General features: G+C 49.5%; 1 protein-coding gene across 1 annotated transcript; it reads left to right on the top strand.

Annotated features, from left to right (window-relative positions):
* The first annotated feature begins 203 nt into the window (after positions 1-203).
* On the top strand, positions 204-17,912 carry SORD (sorbitol dehydrogenase). Its single transcript, XM_038147283.1, has 9 exons — positions 204-416; positions 3,824-3,857; positions 4,579-4,743; positions 6,928-7,087; positions 9,621-9,739; positions 9,921-9,986; positions 15,032-15,207; positions 16,005-16,126; positions 16,831-17,912. The coding sequence occupies exons 1-9, from the start codon at positions 357-359 to the stop codon at positions 16,994-16,996; spliced, it is 1,068 nt and encodes a 355-aa protein (XP_038003211.1). The 5' UTR covers positions 204-356; the 3' UTR covers positions 16,997-17,912.
* The last annotated feature ends 118 nt before the right edge of the window (positions 17,913-18,030 follow it).

Below are 18,030 nucleotides of genomic sequence, written 5' to 3'. Positions count from 1 at the left end.
GGCTGGGGCTGGTGCTAGGGTCGGGGCTGAGGCTGCAGCTGGGGCTGAGGCCTGGAGTCGGAGCTGGGTCTGGAGCTGCAGCTGCAGCTGGAGCGGTGCCCGGGGCCGCCGTGCCCGGTCGGGGCTGGAGCGGTGCCCGGCGCCGGGGTCGGGGCTGGAGCGGTGCCCGGGGCCGCCGTGCCCGGTCGGGGCTGGAGCGGTGCCCGGCGCCGGGGTCGGGGCTGGAGCGGTGCCCGGGGCCGCCGTGCCCGCTCGGGGCCGGGGGGCGGTGCCGGGCCCGCGGGCGGGCGGGGGCCGGAGCACGGGCGGCCCCCCCAGCAGCGATCCTTGGACCCGGGGCCGCGCCGAGCCGAGCCATGGCGGTGCCGGGGCAGAACGTGGCCGTGGTGGTTCACCGAGCCGGGGACCTGCGCCTGGTACGGCCGCGAGCAGCCGGGGCCGGGCGGGGGCGGCGGGGCGGGAGCGGCCCCCGCGGGCCCGGGGCACCCGGCGTGTCCGCACGGCAGCCCCGGTTCCTCCCGGCTCCGGGAGAGCCTGGACCGGCCCCAGCCGCCGGCGGCCACGGCGGGGGGTGGCCTGGGGGCGCGGGGACCCAAATCCGGGGGTGTCCCATGGCTGGGCCCTCCCTGCCATCCCCTCCGTGGGGAGGCCCGCGGCCGCTTCGGGCTCTTCACAGCGTTACGGGGAATGACCCGGACAGGGAAAAAAAAAATAATAAAAAAAACCGCACCAGCCCTCGTGTGCCTGGGAGGTGCTACATTTTTGCAAGAGAAATAAATTCATAGATACTCTCATTCAAGCGTGCTAGAAGCACGCTCAGTCCTTCTGCTAGAAGGATGCAACAGTATCAGAAGCATGATTTATTTTTAGCTGGTTCTGGCAACCTCGCGTGTCCTGTCGTGTGTATTTTCTGGTTTTCCGATCTTGGAAAGGTTTCAGCTGCAGGCTGTGCTTCGGGGACACAGGAGGGGATAATCTTGAGATCTTTGCCAACTCTGGGTGGGGAACCTTTTATCCCTGAAACCCAAAATCCCAAAAAACTCCCCCCCCCTCCATTAGCCATTCTCCTGGCTGAGCTGGGCCCTCCCAGGGAGCAGGTGGAGGGTGGTTGTTGCTTCTTCGGGCTCTCAGAGCCCAGGTGAGCAGCAGGACACAGGGTTTAGGGGGAGCAGGTGCTGGAGGACCCTCCCAGTTGGGGGGGGAGCTTTTATTTTCTACAATTTTAGTACTTTAAGCTCGTTCTGCTTCTCTGGCTGCCAATGCTCGGCTCTTTCTGGGCGCTGAATCACTATGGCGCTGCTGGAGTGCCGTGTTTTCCAGTTTGGTGAGTGCCAAAGGGGGGAAGGAAGATTTCCACGGGCAGACATTGGCAGGCAGCTTTCTGTACGCAGAGTCCTGGCAGGAGGGCTCTTGGGAACACACAGACTTTGGACACATGCCTTGTTTAGGGGATGATTACCAGGGAAGTGGTTGATTCTTTACCAGTCCCGCCCAGCTGAAGCCACACGTGCCAAAGCCTGAGCAGTGCCATGTAGGTGGCTCCTGGTGGCTCCGAGGCGGCTCCCAGGCACCTTTGATACTATTGTGCTTTCCCTACAGTCCCATGTAGCCTGACTACCAAAAGAAACCAAGATAGGTTGAGGACTGAGGTGGTTCCTCTAGCTCAAGATTGCATTTCCAAACCCCTGTGATTTGAGAAAGGTGTCTGAGTCTTGTGAAGGTGGACACCCCATCACGTCTGTGTGGCTGGTCTCTAAACTGGCTTACACCCAGATGTGTGTGAGTTTTCCTTGGATATTTGTACTGCTGGAGACCTTACAGCTGGTCACCAGTGCCCTCCTGCCTCACTGGCAGCACCTTGTGTGATCCTCCTGGGCTTCCCTGAAGTTTCTTCCCACCATGTGGATGGTGCTCACTGTATTGACCCACTGGTGGTAGGAGTAGTCTCAGCAGTGAACTCCGAACTTGTTATCTGTTATTGATACCCAAAACTGGGTGACGCCATCTTCCTGTAATTCCCACGCCTTTCTTGGGTTTTGGACATGTTTCCCGTGGGCAGAGTTGCTGTGATCCCTGTGCTGGGTGAAAATGTGTTTGCTTGTCCTTAGGTAGTTGCACAGGTTCCTCTTTGCTGCCCATTGAGGATTTGTTGGTTTTATACTTGTACCATGGCTTCTCTTTCCATGTCTCCTTACACAGAAAATATTTGCTGTGTTTACTTTACCAGTCACCGTTTTCTGAACTTCTCAGTGAACAGCAGACAACGAGCAGAATTTGTGTCCTTGGTGCTCTCCACTTCGGTCACTCCTATTTTCTCCAGGAAATCAGGCTGGAGAATTCACTTCCCACCAAGGTGTCTAGGTTTTCTGGGCGCAGTTGTTATTGCCAGGGGAAAAAAAAAATAGTGGTTTTAGGTTTTTTTTCACACACATATTTTCAGCTAGAAGTTGGCTTTATCTCTCACTGTGGACTTTCTGCTCAGTCTGAGGTGGTCTTTACCTCTAGTGTGTCACCACATCCTGTGCTTATTGCATTTCTGTAAAAGAGGTTACATCTAGATTGACCTCTTTTAGAAATAATGCTCTGGGCTGTGTTCTCAGTGTAACAAAACAAACCCCCCCACACAGAAAAACTGCAGATACAGCTCTGAACATGGAAAATTTCAGTCAGTTTAGTCATAGGAGAACATGTTTCCAGAGTTGGTCTTTCCATGATGTTTAGAATGCTGAAGTACAAAACAGGAGTTGAGGAATACGTTGGGATTTAAACAGCTGAAATGCAGAACAGTGCTCCTCAAAGTCTGAGCAGCAAATGAATTTTTAAGGGTTTACTGTTGGCACTACTCTGGGGGGCTTTTCTTCGAGACATAGTCCTCAGGGTGGGTATTGTATTGTCCTGGTGTTGTAAAACCCAGTAAATCGTTCCTTTGGCTTTTGAGGCAGCTGAGGGAGCTCGGTGAAGGCAAAAGCCCTGCAGACCTTTTGGGTGGAAGGGTAATATGGGGCACTTTTCTAACTCTGGTCTTGTCATTCATCCCATAAAGAGGTCCCATGGCAATGACAAGAGAACGTGAATGTATGCATTAATAGGTATAAATCATTTTGTCTATATTTTGTATAATTATTGTATGTAAATTATCTATTACTGGCACAGGTTGGTGAGGCCTGGCACAGGTTGCTCAGAGAAGCTGTGGCTGCCCCATCCTGGGAAGTGTTCAAGGATGTTGCTTGGAGCAACCTGGTGGAAGGTGTCCCTGCCCGTGGCAGGGGGTAGAATGAGATGAGCTTTAAGGTCCTTTCCAACCCAAACCATTCTGTGATTCTGTTATTCTATCATTATGTAGTAAAAAAAGTTTTGTATTATTTAAAATAATGATATAAGCCCTGCAATATTAAGGCTTTATAGAACCTGCAGTGCAGAATCTTCCTGGTTACAAAAGGTGATTTTTTTTGTCAGCCAGTGGGACGGATGAAGGATTCAGCTGAAATCTGGGACTGCTCCAGTGCAGGGAAATTTAGTATGTGTCTCTTTTCTGGGCTGGGAAAGGGAATTTACTGCAAAATGGAGAGTGGATTGGAGAGTGGATTTACAAGCTGGCAGTGTGCTTACTCCTACAGCTACCTGTGTTATCCACTGAGCATGGAAAATGAGGGGAGCTTAGGAGCAGGCTCCATGTGGCACAGCCATGTCTTGTGGAGCAGACAGAACCAAAAACCTTGTCTGCTTATGGATTTACCTGAGCTAACCAGAGCTATGTTTCCACAGGTATTCCCAGGGATATGAACAAGCAGCTAAATGCTTTTATTTTTCCTTTTGTCCGTAGGAAAACCGTCCAATCCCAGAACCAGGTCCTAATGGTAGGTCTATAGATGACTGATTCTGGCTGCTTCCTTTACTTCTCTCTTTGTTTTCTCATTCTCTTTTGTTGCTCCTTGATAATATAAAATATTTTTGAGGAAGTGTAAAATGATCCAAAAAACGATTGTGTGGCTGAAACAGATAAAGCTGCTTTTCCAGCTGAAAAGAAGAGCTGGAGCAGTCACAGATAAACCCCTTTATCTGGCTTTTTGTGCTTCCTGTTCCATCAGTTCGTGTATGTCACAGTAAACAGCTCTTGGGACATTCCAGATGATCTTATGCAGGACTAAACATTAATAGAATGGGCATATGGGCTGATAGAAATTCGATTCACTAACTCTCTGGGGCTGAAATCATAGCTTTGGGAGAAGGGAAAATTAAATGGACTTGCTATTTTATTCCTGCTCCAGCAATAACAACGTCCCTCTTAAATTGCATTACTTTGTTGACCATATTTTTATTGACATCAGCTTTTGTCTTCCCCTATTTTGAGCCCTCTTGCTTTATGAATCATTGCATAGTTTTGTGTTTCAGCAGGTGCCTCACGAACGTGCCACTCTTGTAACGTGTGCACGCACAGTTCTGGTGTATTGATTGAATGCCAGTAAATTTGGATGTGTCAATACTGGCTCGGCCTTTGCTCTGGAGCCCACATGCTGCTCTCCCAGTGCCTTAGAGGGTTGGTTTTACTACAAGGAACTTTCCCTCCTTTTCTGGCAGAGGTCCTCCTGCGCATGCATTCCGTTGGGATCTGTGGCTCTGACGTTCACTACTGGCAGCACGGTCGAATCGGGGATTTTGTTGTCAAGGATCCCATGGTGTTGGGACACGAAGCTTCCGGGACTGTTGTAAAAGTGGGCTCTGGGGTGACTCATCTGAAACCAGGTATCTGGAACCAAACCCATTTGTTTGTTTTCCTCCTAATCAGTTCCGAGAATGTGTCGATAACAGGCTGTGTTTTTTTCTGTCATGTAATTTTATCTGAAGTTCTGCACTCACATTGTGACCTCCTTCAAGAAGTGTCACTGTGCTGCTGTTAGTCACCCATCTTGGCCACTGGTATGTGATATTCCTTAGGTAGCTTTATCCTGGGATATATTGGGCTGGCCTGGCTGTATTTTAATGCAGAGCAGTGTATATTGGTACACAGTGCCTTTTAAGGAAGCTTGATAAAGCTTCAGAAACCACATCTGTAGCTCTTGCCAGCAACCTGCTGTGAGTGTTTCTTCTCTGCGTGCGCTCTTGAAGGAGCAAACAGCCTCCTGCAGTGCAGAGGTCACTGGAGCCACTGCTCCAGGCCCTGTGGTGGGACCTCCATAGCTCACCGTGCTCATGAATATCCTAGAAAATGGACTGAGCAGGGAATTTTGTAAAGTTTGCTGATGACAGCAACTTAGGCAAGGTGGAGAGTGTGTGGGGGAGAGCCAGCAAGATTTACAGAGACCTGAGAGGTGCCAGGGACATGCAAGTGGGATTCAACGCAGGCAACACAAAGTGATATCCACGACAGAACAAACAAAAGCAGCTTCATATCTAAAATGCTGTGCTGACCATCACTGCTGAGGGGTGAGACCTTTGGCTCTGACACTGTGCATGGCAGCATTGGCTCCACGGCATTGAAAATGCAAATTACTGTTGGGGAGGGGACAGAGACTCAGAGGAAGTGAGTGCACATCTGGAACTCTGCGTGCAGTTCTGGTCTCCTCCTTTCCAAAAGGATGTAAAACAAGGGAGAAAGGTTCAGAGAGGACAAGGAGATAACAACTTGGGGAGCAGCATCTCTGACAAATGTCCAAGTTAGGAGCTCGAGGTGAGAGCTAGAGAGACACCTCAGAGATGTGAGGACTCATGGAAGGCTGGCAGAACAGGTTGCCTGTTCTCTGGTTGCTCCAGCACCAGAGCAAGGCACAGTGAGGTGCAGCTTTCACCTGAGATGTAGCAGACCTTGTAGTTTACATGGTGGAAGGAGAAGTTGTTGAGTGTTACTAAATACGAACAATCCACCTGTGACTTGGGAGGCTTCACAGCTGTGTGTCAAGTGAGGCTGGCAGAGTATTCAGTATGTGCCTGTCCTGCCTCTGTCCTGTCAGACACCTGTTGTTGGCTGGCTCAGAGGGGTTGCAGTGGCCTAGATGGCTCGTTACGTCCATCCTGCTTATCCCTGTGTCTGCCTGAAAGCCTGTTGGTGGAGAGCTGTTCTCAGAGGTTTGGCTCTGATTCCTCTGCCAAATAAATGTGAGGCTTTGTGTCCCTTGTGTACTTGTAAGTTGTACTATGCTCACACTGTTTTCTCTGGTCCATCCTGCTTTGTGACTGCAAATAATAGCTCTTTGTCCTGCAGCATGTGTCCTTTCAGCACCCTGGGCTGCTCTGTTGTAGCACCAAGCTGGCTCTGTTCCCAGATAAATCCTGCCAGGCTCCTGGGTGTTCTGCTCCTTAAGCTTCCTTCCCCATGAGGGTGGGGAGGCCCTGGCACAGGTTGCCTAGAGAAGCTGTGGCTGCCCCATCCCTGAAAGTGTTCGAGGCTGGGTTGGTCAGGGCTTGGAGCAACCTGGGATAGTGGAAGGTGTCCCTGCCCATGACAGGGAGTGGAACAAGCTGAGCTTTAAGGTCCCTTCCAACACAAATTCTTCCATGATCTATGATTCCTAAGGAACAGCCCTTTCCAGCTGGCAGCGTGGTGCCTAGCCAAGCTCACCTGCTCTATCCTCAGTATTTCCTCTTCTACAGATTGAGCAAAATATCTGGTCACAGTGTGATTGCGTGGAGGCTGCCCCTTCATCTGCTGAGGCTGGCTGCAAGGCAGCTGGAGGAAGGTGTATGTGTGTGGGGCTGAGCTTCTGTCTGTTCCTGTGCCTCTGAAACACCATCTCTTTCCAAGTACCTGGGAAGATCTTGGTGATGAGGCTGCTGTGAAGGGAGCATTGGGAACCAGCCTGGTGTGTGCAGCAAGACCTTCCTCATGTCCCTCCTGCCTGGATGGTGCCAGTATTTCTGTGGTTTTTGGTGCTACTCCTGCTTGTGTGCCACCCTGTCCCTGACCCACTCCATCTGCTTCCATCCTGGCAGGTGACCGTGTGGCCATCGAGCCGGGTGTCCCAAGGGAAATGGATGAATTCTGCAAATCTGGGCGCTACAACCTGTCCCCGACCATCTTCTTCTGCGCGACACCGCCCGACGACGGCAACCTGTGCCGCTACTACAAGCACAGCGCAAGCTACTGCTACAAGTCAGTCCCTGCTCCCTCCACAGAGAAATATACACTCCCTGGGGGGAGATTAGCTGCAGCAATCACCTCTTGGCCCTTTGGAACACTCTTTATGTGATCCCAACAGGTTTTATTGCTTTCTGATCCATAAATAACATGCCTAAGCTTGGATGGCAGCCACTTTGCAAAGGGTTTGTCAAGCAGACAGTTTATCCCCTCAGGTGCCAGACATAAACATTTCTTGCATGTCTCCGGAGATGTCACTACTGCTTTACCCTTTAATTATTTTCCTTTTCCCATTTGCTCCCTGTTCTTGGTTTCTCTCCTGTCTCTTTTCATATCCTTGCCTTCCTAGGCTGGTGCCTGAAGGTCTTTGTCTGGTTCTTTGAGCTGAGTTTTCCTGCTGCTTTTCAGGAAACACCAGGGTGACTGCTGACACCTCACTTTGTCGTTTGAAACAAAATCATCCCACTTCGAGCAGAGCAGGAGCAGAAAGCAGTAGCCCTGCTGAGCTGTTTTTTCGTGTGTCTCAGAGTGTCTCCACGAAGCTACCAGCATTACAACATATCTGTTTTCATGTCCAGTTCAGCAAACTTGAATATGTTATTAATTGTGGCAGCACTGGCACATTTGCTTAGAAGCAAACCTGTGTTTAAACACTCTGGCAAATCATAGAATCCCAAAAGGGTTCGGTTTGGAAGGCACCTTAAAGCTCTTCCCATTCCACCCCTACTATAGGCAGGGACACCTTCCACTAAACCAGGTTGCTCCAAGCCCCATTCAGCCTGACCTTGAACACTTCCAGGGATGAGTGAACATGAGGCAGCCACAATTTCTCTGGTCAACCTGTGCTGGGGCCTCAAATACTCCAAAGACCTGAAAATACTTATTATACCCACTTAAGTGCCTTTAGCAAAGAGTTAAAAATAGCCCAAGTAGTGTCCCCCTGAGGTTGCACTACCTGTGGAGCTTGTTCTTTTTGAGTGTGTATGCATCTGGTACTTCCATGAGCAGGAACATTCTTGGGATTGATCCTTGGTGTCTGCACAGAAAGCATTCAGGATCGTGTCAGTCGGAAGGATGCACTTGAGTGCTCTTCTCCTGAGAGTCCTCAGGCAGGAAGCTTTCAAAGCAGATACCAAGCAGCTGCTGTCAGGATGAGGTGCTGGTCTGGATGGGATTAGCATCTCACTGTCCAGACCCACTGTCATTGATTTCCTGTGTATTAGAATAACATTTTCTGACAATGTCACAAGTTTTTGCTTGAGAGGAAGTGGGTGGTTTTTAGCTGGTTTCTTCCAGGCTTTTTGTTTGTTTGTTTGTTTGTTTGGGTTTTTTTTTGGTAGCTTTGGGCTGCAAAGCCTGGACCTCGTGCTCCCAGTTTCAGATCAGCAGTGCTGTGGCTGGCTCATGTAGAGCAGATTCCCTGGCACGCAGTCACTCTGCCAGCACAGATTTGCTAAGAACAGACGATGGCTGAGCTCAGTGAGCTTTCACACATTTGGGCAGGTATTGTGTGTCCTGCCGGTGGACTGACTCTGTGTTGGGTGCTCTGAGTAACTTGATGGAGGTGGGATCATGCTGTGAAGCTGGCCTCCCCATTGACAGGGCAGTGCCCCAACCCAGCAGTAGCAAACATGATGCCAGACTCTGTGACAATGGAACTCTTGGAGTCAGACCTTTAAAGCCTCTTGAAAGTAATAGATATGGAGATATCTTACAGCTGTCTTCCCACAGCCATCATTTCCATTTCTTCAGCTTCCCAGTGCTGTCACTGTCCCTGCAGACCCTCCTGGCAGGCACAGATTCCAGAGCAGTGTGAGAACCCACACTGGTGGTTTGCTGGTGGGCAGTGTTTTGGGGCTGAGATTGTTTTCTTTCAGCAGGTCAGAAGGGTTTCACTCCCTCTGCTTTTTTTCTGTCACTTATGTTGGCTGTGTTACGGGGCTGGTTTTGTCCTAGAGGTGTTTGACATCCACTGCACACCTTGTCCCTGACTGCTGGGAGGATGCATACTGGGACCACTAAAACATTTGGTGTATCAGGAAAGGTGATCCTGGTTGTTACCAGGAAGGCAGACCTGGATCTGGCTGCCTTTCCTGGTGGCCTCACCTTTGGCAGCAGGATGTTTTCTAAAAGTTTATTCAGCCCTGGTGAGGGCTCTGGGAGCTCACTGGTGGGTGAGCCATAGGGCAGCTTCGGGGTGGTACATATGCAACTGGGGGGTTTATTCTAAAGGGAACGAGTGGCAAAGGAATCTTTGTTGACTCACCAAGCACTGGAGAGTTGATGTGGGGAAGTTTGTGGGTCCCTGGGTGTGGTTCTGGGGCAAACCTCGCTGAAAAATGCCTCGGGTGCACTTGATGCTGCTTCAGAGGAGGGAAAGAAGCAATAGAATCTCTTGAAGTGTATTCCAGCACATTTCTCTGACCACAGGTGGGAGTGTGTTTTGCCACTGTGTTTTAGACCCATGTTTGGTTTTTGAGTGTCATGGCTTTCCCTGGCACCCTCATGAACTATATTGGTGACTGTTCCTTGTGTCCCATTCTTGCAGGCTTCCAGATAATGTCACCTTTGAGGAAGGAGCCCTTATCGAGCCCCTCTCGGTGGGAATCCATGCCTGCAAAAGAGCAGGAGTCACTCTGGGAAGCAAAGTCTTCGTGTCTGGCTCTGGTACAGTGCTCATAGTCAGTCCTTGGCTTCCCTGCCTGCTGGGAGGGGATGGGCAGGCTCAGGCTCTGCTTCTGGGCTCTGCTGGAAGAGATGAGGGATGAGGGGAACCAAAGGGGCTGCAGAGGTGGGGCTGATGCTGTCTGGCAGTGGTACATGTTCTCTTTCTCCCCTTTGTACCCAGGACCAATCGGCCTCGTTAATGTGATTGTTGCTAAGATGATGGGTGCAGCAGTCGTTGTAGTTACAGGTAAGTCCTTTTAGCCCTTTCAGAGTGTGCCTGTTTCTCACCCTACAGAATCACAAAATCATTAAGGTTGGAAAAAAACACCTAGATCATCGAGTCCAATCATTGATCCAGCGCTGCCCAGCCCAACCATGTCCATATAAGTGCCTCATCCACAAGGTTTTTGGGCAGTTCCAGGGATGGTGATTCTACCACTTCCCTGGACAGCCTGTTCCAGTACCTGGCCAGCCTTCCAGGCAGGTTTAATCTTAGCAGGTTATTTTTACCTCTGGTAGTGCTGGATGATAGCTCAGACAGCGTTTGCCCTCTCTTTTCTGTGTGCAGCCACACTGTGCTTCTCCACTTTTCTTTCTCTGCTCTTCTGTCTGCTCCTGCTGAGGGTTTCATTTTTCATTGGTTATCCATAATGACTGAAATGGCCTTTTCAGGGTTTCTGCATTTCAGAAATGGGTGTTCCTTGCATAACTGTATCCTGGATGTTTCTAGTGGAGCTGCTGCTTGCAGGAATGTCTTTGTCCCGCTGTGTCAGGAAAACCTCTGAGGAAGGAGATCTCATCTGTCTCCTATCTGGAGGTACCTTCTCCAGGTTTGCGTCTCTTAATGAGGAAGCTTTTTCTAGGGTCCACTCACAAACTGTCATTTATGGAGATTCCCCCTTTATGGAAGGACTGAAATGAGTCTTCATCACATTTGCAGCTGCCCTTCAGGTTGTTGAGACAGCCATTCCATCCTCCCCTTTTTTTGCCATGCTAACCTAGCCCAGCTCCTCCTAGCTCTCCTCTGAGGTTCAGGCCCTCTCTCTCTGTAGCTTGCCCAGAAGGATGGAGAGCTGGAGTAACCTCGGGATGTTCTCTGGTTGAAATTTCTACCTGGGGGTTGAAGAGGGTCTGGAAATGGTACTTCCACCTCCCACTATGAGTCTTCAGCCTTTCTGAGTGGTGATGGCCAGGAGGAGCAGTGAGAGGTGCCACTGGACATTGAGCACAGACTGCTGCAGTTTTTATGTCAATGCCCTAAAGGATCTTGACCTTTCAGAAGGCTTTTACCTCCCATTCTTTGAGCCAGGTGTATTTTTGATCTTTCCATTACTGTGTTACTTGACCCACTTTGGGTCAAGAGATAAAATTCAGGTCCCACCCTCTTGCCTTCACAGAAACATCCTTCAGTATTAGCTCAGGTCAAAACAGAAAACACAAGGCCTTCTCCTCCCTTAATCCCTTTGCTGTTGAGTCCAGGGCATTTTTAGCTGTGCTGGCCTCACCCTGCAGGTATGTGTGCTTGATGGATGTGGTCAGTCCACACCTCAGATTTTGAGAAGTGTTGTCATTTGAGGATGATGTTTGCTGTAGCAGGAAGAACAGCTCTGCCTCCTGAATCATGCACGAGGAACCTTGTGCCCAACTGGGCTGGTGCAGGGGCTGGGGGTGTCCAATTCCCTGGGTGGGGAAGGCTTGGTGAGTGGGGGTTGGTGGGGCTGAGGCAGCTGGCTCAGCCTGCCCCTCATTCCTGCTCCAGGAACGGGTGTGTCTTCCCCCTAGTATCAGGAGCTGCTCCTGATGGGGACCTTGGCAAGCTGAGCTGGCTGTCATGTGCCACAGGAGGTGCCTGGTGCTTGGTTTGTAGGATCAGCAAGCTTGGATACATGGAATTACCCTTTCTTATCTTTCTGTGCTAGCCTAGGTGCTGATTCTGACTCGTGGATGTCTCTTCCACATGAGAGGGGTTTGGCTGAGGTGCTCAAACCATGAAAGCGCTGTCCCAAGTCAAATATTTGAACATGACATGAGCTGAGGAATGGGTTTAGTTTGGCTTGTGCTGCTGGAGATTTTGCTGCCTGTCTCAGGGAACTGCTTTTTGTTTTGGCTTTAGGAGCCAAACACCTATGAGGCGCCTGTCTGCCCACAGAGGCCCTCTTGTACTTTGCTGCCAGATTATCTGAATTCATTGCCCTGTGTTTTTATCATGTGTCTGTGAGGAGCTTTGTCTGTGCAGGACTTATGGCTTTAAAAATTTGTGTTTGTTTTGACAAGTTTCTCACAGATATAGAAATATTTAGAAAAGCTTTTTTGGTGAGAACTCACCTCCTACTTCTGTCTTTGGCTTGCCTGGGGTGTTTGCTATATTTAATGGACTCCAGTTGGGTGAGAAGATCAATTTGTTTCATGGGTCCTCATCTACTCTGTGTCTTTCTCCACTCCACTCCTGAGTGGGTGTGATTGATATTTATGGGCAACCTTCTCCTGTTCTTCTGCCTTGCTGTTGCTCTGCAAAGCTGCTTTTCTCCTCACACACATGCCTGTAAAAGGTCAGCCTTCCTCCCCAGTAAGTGGAGGGGCAGTTTAGGTGTTCATGTTGGGCTGTCTTGCATTGCTCTGTTACTGAAGGTGCACTTAATAATTCCTACTTAAGGGAAATGATTCTCCTTGTTCTATCTGAACTGAAGTTCTGGGTGTTGATGCCTCCAGAAACCCTGGAATTCAAGGTCAGGGCAGGTGAGTAACTGTACAGAGCTCAACTCCTTTGAGAAAGAAGATGAGCAAAGAAAATCTGAGAATAATCAAGAGTATTTATTTGCTTGTTAAGTTGGCTCATAAACCATCATAAGAAGCTTAAGGGTAATTTGATAACTTCACTGGAAGCAAACCAAACTTTAATTAGCTCCAGGAGCTGGGAAGTGAAAACAAACTTCTGACTAGAGGCAAGATGCCAGCCATTAATTGTTTAATTGACCAGTTTCCCAAGGGCTGTGTGGGTTTAAAGTGCACAGGGCTTGATCCTTCCCAAGACTCACAAGTGTCTGGAGCTCTGAACAATGCAGTGACCTGCAGATCTGTCTGCTTCACTAAGTGCTTCCTGGTGATTCAGGTGTACTGGGATGTGATTGCAGCCCTAGCCAGGGCTGACAGTGTTGCTGCTGCATTCCATGTGCTGCTTAGAGCCAGGGCTTCCTTCCCGAGCAGGTCAGCAAACCAGAGGCCAGCTACAGGGAAGATGTGGAATTTTTTTTGCTGCCTGGGAGTGATTTTGTGGCCACTTTGAAATGCACTGGCTGCCTTGTTATTCTAGGACACTGCCTGTGGATTATTTCTGCTAGAGAGAAAGTATAAAATATGTAAAATATAGACTAGAATGTCTCTAATAATTTATATATTTATCTATTATATATATATAATATTTTAAATATATATTTATAATTTAAAATAGATCAGTGACTCAGGAGATGTTAAAAATGGTAGAATCCAGAATCTGTGTCTGCTGTGAACTGGTGCTGTGAGATCAAACTTGACAGGGAGTTTTGTTGTTATTTGAGAGGACTGTTGAACCCCTGTGGTCTCCTTGCCATACACTGAGATTTGGGAGACACCAGCCATGCTGGGAAAAAGTGTTTCATAGCACTTGAAGTGCCTCAAGAAGCTCCTGGCCATGCAATTGGTGCATGGGAGGTGTCTGAGTGCAGCTCAGCTGGGGTCAAGCATGACCCCACACACGGCCTGGAGCCCGATGCTCAGAGCTTGGGAGGGACAGAGGTGACTCCTGCAGCCACAGGAACGAGCCCATGTTGGGGCTTCCAGGGTGATGCTGCCCTTTCTTTTCAGCCTTGGCTTTTCCTCTTTTGTCTGCATTTTATTACCCTTTGTTACCCCTTCTTGAAACGCCCTCCACAGCTCTCCTGGGTGCTCAGCTTGGTAGTTGTGCCCACACTTGGCATCCCGAGCCTTGCAGCTGCCTGTGGGGGCATGTCCATCATCTGGCCTGCCAGTCAGTGCCTGTCCATCCCCTGCCCTGCCAGTGAGTGCCATCATTTTTGCAATGGGATGGGCAGGGTAGAGCCTCTGGCTCACTCCCAGGGCTGCAGCTGAGTCAGAGTGGCTCATGTTGGAGAACTGGCCTTATTCTCCTCCTCTTTCCCTTGATGTTTTCACCCCACCCCATCTCTGACTTCTCTGAAGGGGTGTTTTCCTCGTTGCTGTGTGTGCCCCTACCACAGGCATCATTTTCTGAGTCCTCATGCCCAGGACCTCCGGGAGGAGACCAGTCCTCAATTTTGGGTCTAGGAAATCTTGGCTGTTACATCTTTTCCAGTGCCAGCATGCAGACCCCTGTAGACCATTGCTTTAGTGGAAGGAAAAGAGGTGATTCCTTCTGGGGAAATCCCACTCTTCTCCTCAGCTGTCCACGTCCTTATCTCCAGAGGTGTCCTAGTTACCAGTGGTGCCTGGAGAGGAATAGATGGCTTTCCTCCAAAGGATGTGGGATGCCCCAGCAGGACCACAACCTTGGTCCAAACCCCCTGTGGATCTTCAGGTGATACTTACAGCCCTATCAAGATCCCTCAGAACAGAGTACAGGAGTTCAGACATGCCCTCACAGATGTTTATCATCACCAGCTTTATTGCTCCATGATAATTGGGTGTCTCAGGTCCACCTTCTTACCAGATCCACTCCCTTTTTTCTTTATGGGTTTGCCTGCTTATTCATCTGTGACAGTAACTGTCTGAGAGATGCTCAGCAGCCTCCAGAGCTGCTACAAGGAGGGTAAAGAGCAGGACAGGTCTGTGGCAGGGCAGACACACTGAGTGTTTACCACTAATGCATTCTGCGGTTTGCTCAGCTGAAGGCACCTGCTGAGGGTTCCTTGAGGAAGCCCTTGGAGAGCTCATGGTCTGTTCTCATAGGGTACTGTTAGAAGTGAAATGGCCACATCAATGATCTTCTGAGCCTGTTGTCTCCTGTTGGAAAGATTTCTTGGTGCTGTCCATAGCCATGTCTATTGTCTTGATGCACTCTCAGTGTTCTGGCAGTACCAAAGAGAAACCGCCCATGGCAGGGAATGGAACTTCAAAGTGGAGTGGAGCTTTGAAATCCCTTCCAACCCAAACTATTCCAGGATTTTATGATCATTCTCTGCCTGCCAAGAAGGGGTGAATCCTCACCTCTTCTGGTTGTACACTGTCCTGTGCACACATGTAGTGAGCAGATGCCAGGTTCAGGTTCTTCCCCCTCTTTCACCTAATACTCCAATTCTTGGCTTGGTTTTCTTTCCACAGACCTATCTGCTTCTCGCCTGCAAAAAGCCAAGGAGGTGGGGGCAGATTTCACCATTCAGGTGAAGAACGAGACCCCGCAGGAGGTGGCCTCCAAAGTGGAAAGTGTGCTTGGCTGCATGCCTGAGATAACTGTGGAGTGCACAGGAGTGCAAGCCTGTATCCAGGCTGGAATTTATGTGAGTACCACTTGTTCCAAAGGCAGACCAGTGATGGTGTTGATCTGGTTTTTTTCTGGGATGGTTCAGTGAATGAGCTATTTCACTCCCACAGTGCTTAATTTAAGTGGGCTTGGTTTGGGGAGAGAAGCTGCTCCTTAGACAATAAAATGAGAGAGACAATTAAAGTGTTAACATCAGCGTGGGGATTATTGATTTGATGCTCGGGTGCTTAACCACTTACCAAGGAGTCTCCAGTAAGATCCCCAAACCCAGGGAGTAGGACAGCAGCTTCCATTGAAGTTATGTCCAAATAAGAAGAGTAATCAAGAACATTAATTCCAGAAGGAATGAAAGAAGCAATTAAGAAAGGGATGTTTTGCTGCCATGAACATCCTAACAGGACGATGAGGGGAAGGTTAATGTGGAGTTTCACAGTGAAAAGACAGGAAGGGAATGGGACAAACTGCAAAAGGAGAAATTGCAGTAGAGCATCAGGCTCTTAGTTTTAAGTCTCTCGCACTGAAATCCCAAAGTACCTTGTGTAGTCCTAAATGCCAGCCATTTTTCAGAATGGGGTTTTCAGAATAGGAATTTTGGATTCCTATAAAATCCTTCAGAGATTTTCAAAGGATTACGTTTTTCACTTTGATTACCACATGTTTCACTCTTACAGACTCCTGACAGCATCCTGCCTTTCCCTGGCTTCTCTGCTGTGCCCCAGGCAGTCCATTGCAGCCACAAAGGTGGCTTTATTTTTGACAGACCCTGCAACTGTGTTCTGCAAAATGTAACCTATTTGTGTGTTTGCTCTCCAGGCCACTCGTTCTGGTGGGACCTTGGTTCTGGTGGGGCTGGGGCCTGAGATGGTGACGGTGCCCATCGTGAATGCTGCCGTGAGGGAAGTGGATATCCGTGGGATATTCCGCTACTGCAACACGTGAGTCTCGTGCAGGGGGGGCTGATCTGTCTCCAAGATAAAATTCTTCAGAGCTCTACTTTTTTGATGATGGAGAAAGTCTCTTTTCTCAATCTGTAGCTCTCCAGGAAGGATTTATGGGATGTCGTCACGCTCCTTCTTAAAATGAGAAGTGTTATTAAGTAGGCAGTTTGGGAACTAGATTAGCTGCTGCATCCCTTTGTGTCCCTGTTGTTCTAATTTGTCCCATTCATGGTTGGACTTGATGATCTTGGAGGCCTTTTCCAATCTCAGCGTTTCTATGATTCTAAACAGAGTGGCAGTGCAATCCCTAGGAGGGACTGTGTGCCAGAGAAGAGGCTGGAAGCTGGCTGAGGCTTTTCCTTTTTTTTCCTTGCACTGAGACCATGAGTTTGAGCTGCACCATGGACAGTGTGCAGGCAAGAGGCTGGGCAAGAGGAGAGCGGAGCATGGCAGGTTTGGTTTTCATTGAGGCCTTCCAAAGTAGTAGTTTCCTGTGATTTTCACTTCTGTGATTTCAATTGCTCTCAACTGTCTGTGGTTGGCTTGTTTCATCTCCCATACCAGACACCAGAAAATTCTTTGCAGGCAAAACCTTCCCTGGGCCAAGGAAGTAACTGTGATGATCCAAGCTGCTCCGTGCTCTTTTCCTGGACTCCAGACTAGTGGCTGCTCTCACCCCCTGCTCTCTGCTTCCCTTGCAGGTGGCCTGTGGCCATCGCTCTTCTCGCATCCAAGCGGATCAACGTCAAGCCCTTGGTTACGCACCGTTTTCCCCTGGAGAAGGCTCTGGAAGCCTTTGAGACCACCAAGAGGGGCGAGGGGGTCAAAGTCATGCTGAAGTGTGACCCCACTGATCAGAACCCCTGAGCTGTCCCAGTGCCCAGCCCTCATCCCTGCTGCTTGTAACTAGAAAATCACATTTAATGAGGGTGAATGGTACTGGGAGACACCACTAGAGCATTAACAAATGGACAACCAATAGTTTGAATCAAAATGCTGAGTTAGAGATAATGGGTTGCACAGTTGGTGGCTCTTCCTCACAGATCACACGTGCAGGAGAGCCTGGCCAGGTTCCTCCATGCCAGGCAGGAACTGGCATGTGGCACGGCAAGGGTGGAGGTGCTGACACTCGCCCTTCCAGTCCCACACTGCCCTTGGCTGCAGCATTTCCTGCATGGCAATCCCTGGATGCAAGATAGTTCTATGTGAATATCCCCTCTTTCCTTGTGGGTGCTCAGGGACCATACAGCCTGTGGAACAAAGCCTGGCCCTCCTCACGCCATGAGAAGCACTGGCACATTCAGGTCATTCTCTCCATGCTCTTCTCAAAGCTCAGAAATGGGGTTTTTGTGAAACTTGGAGGCCAGCTGGGACCATGTCTGCTGTGTCACCCCTCCAACAGCTCCTCGTGGGACCAGGGAAACTGGGATTGCTGAGAGCCCTGTCCTTATGTGCCTCCCATGAAGGGGCTGTTGGGGGGCACTGCTGCTTTTGACATGGAAAGGAGCACAGATGAGACATGATGGGACATGTGGTGAAGCATCAACTCAAAGGTTTTACCACTGCTTTCAGTGAGCATCACTCAAAGGTTTTACCACTGCAAACAAATAATAGTTATTTGGGAATGTCAAGCCTTCCTGCTGAGTTTGTGAGCCACAAACAAGGTACTAATGAGATAGAAAAAAAATCTAATCTTTGATTACAGTCATATTAATTTTAGTACGGAGAGATCAGTTCCTTCCTTGGTACTGAATTTTCCTCAATAAATTCTGGCTGCCTGAGACCTTCCAGATGTGTCCCTTGAAGTGTGGGGTGGTGGGTTGAAGGGGCTTGCAGGGGACCGTGCAGACCTAAGCCTCTCCAGGATGCAGGTTGAGCTCAGTGTTGGCAGGACTGTGAAA

Source organism: Motacilla alba, chromosome 10 (genome assembly GCF_015832195.1).
Source record: "Motacilla alba alba isolate MOTALB_02 chromosome 10, Motacilla_alba_V1.0_pri, whole genome shotgun sequence".
Classification (NCBI taxonomy): domain Eukaryota; kingdom Metazoa; phylum Chordata; class Aves; order Passeriformes; family Motacillidae; genus Motacilla; species Motacilla alba.
Note: the sequence above shows the minus strand (reverse complement) of the source record. Positions and strands in the feature narration are given on the sequence as shown.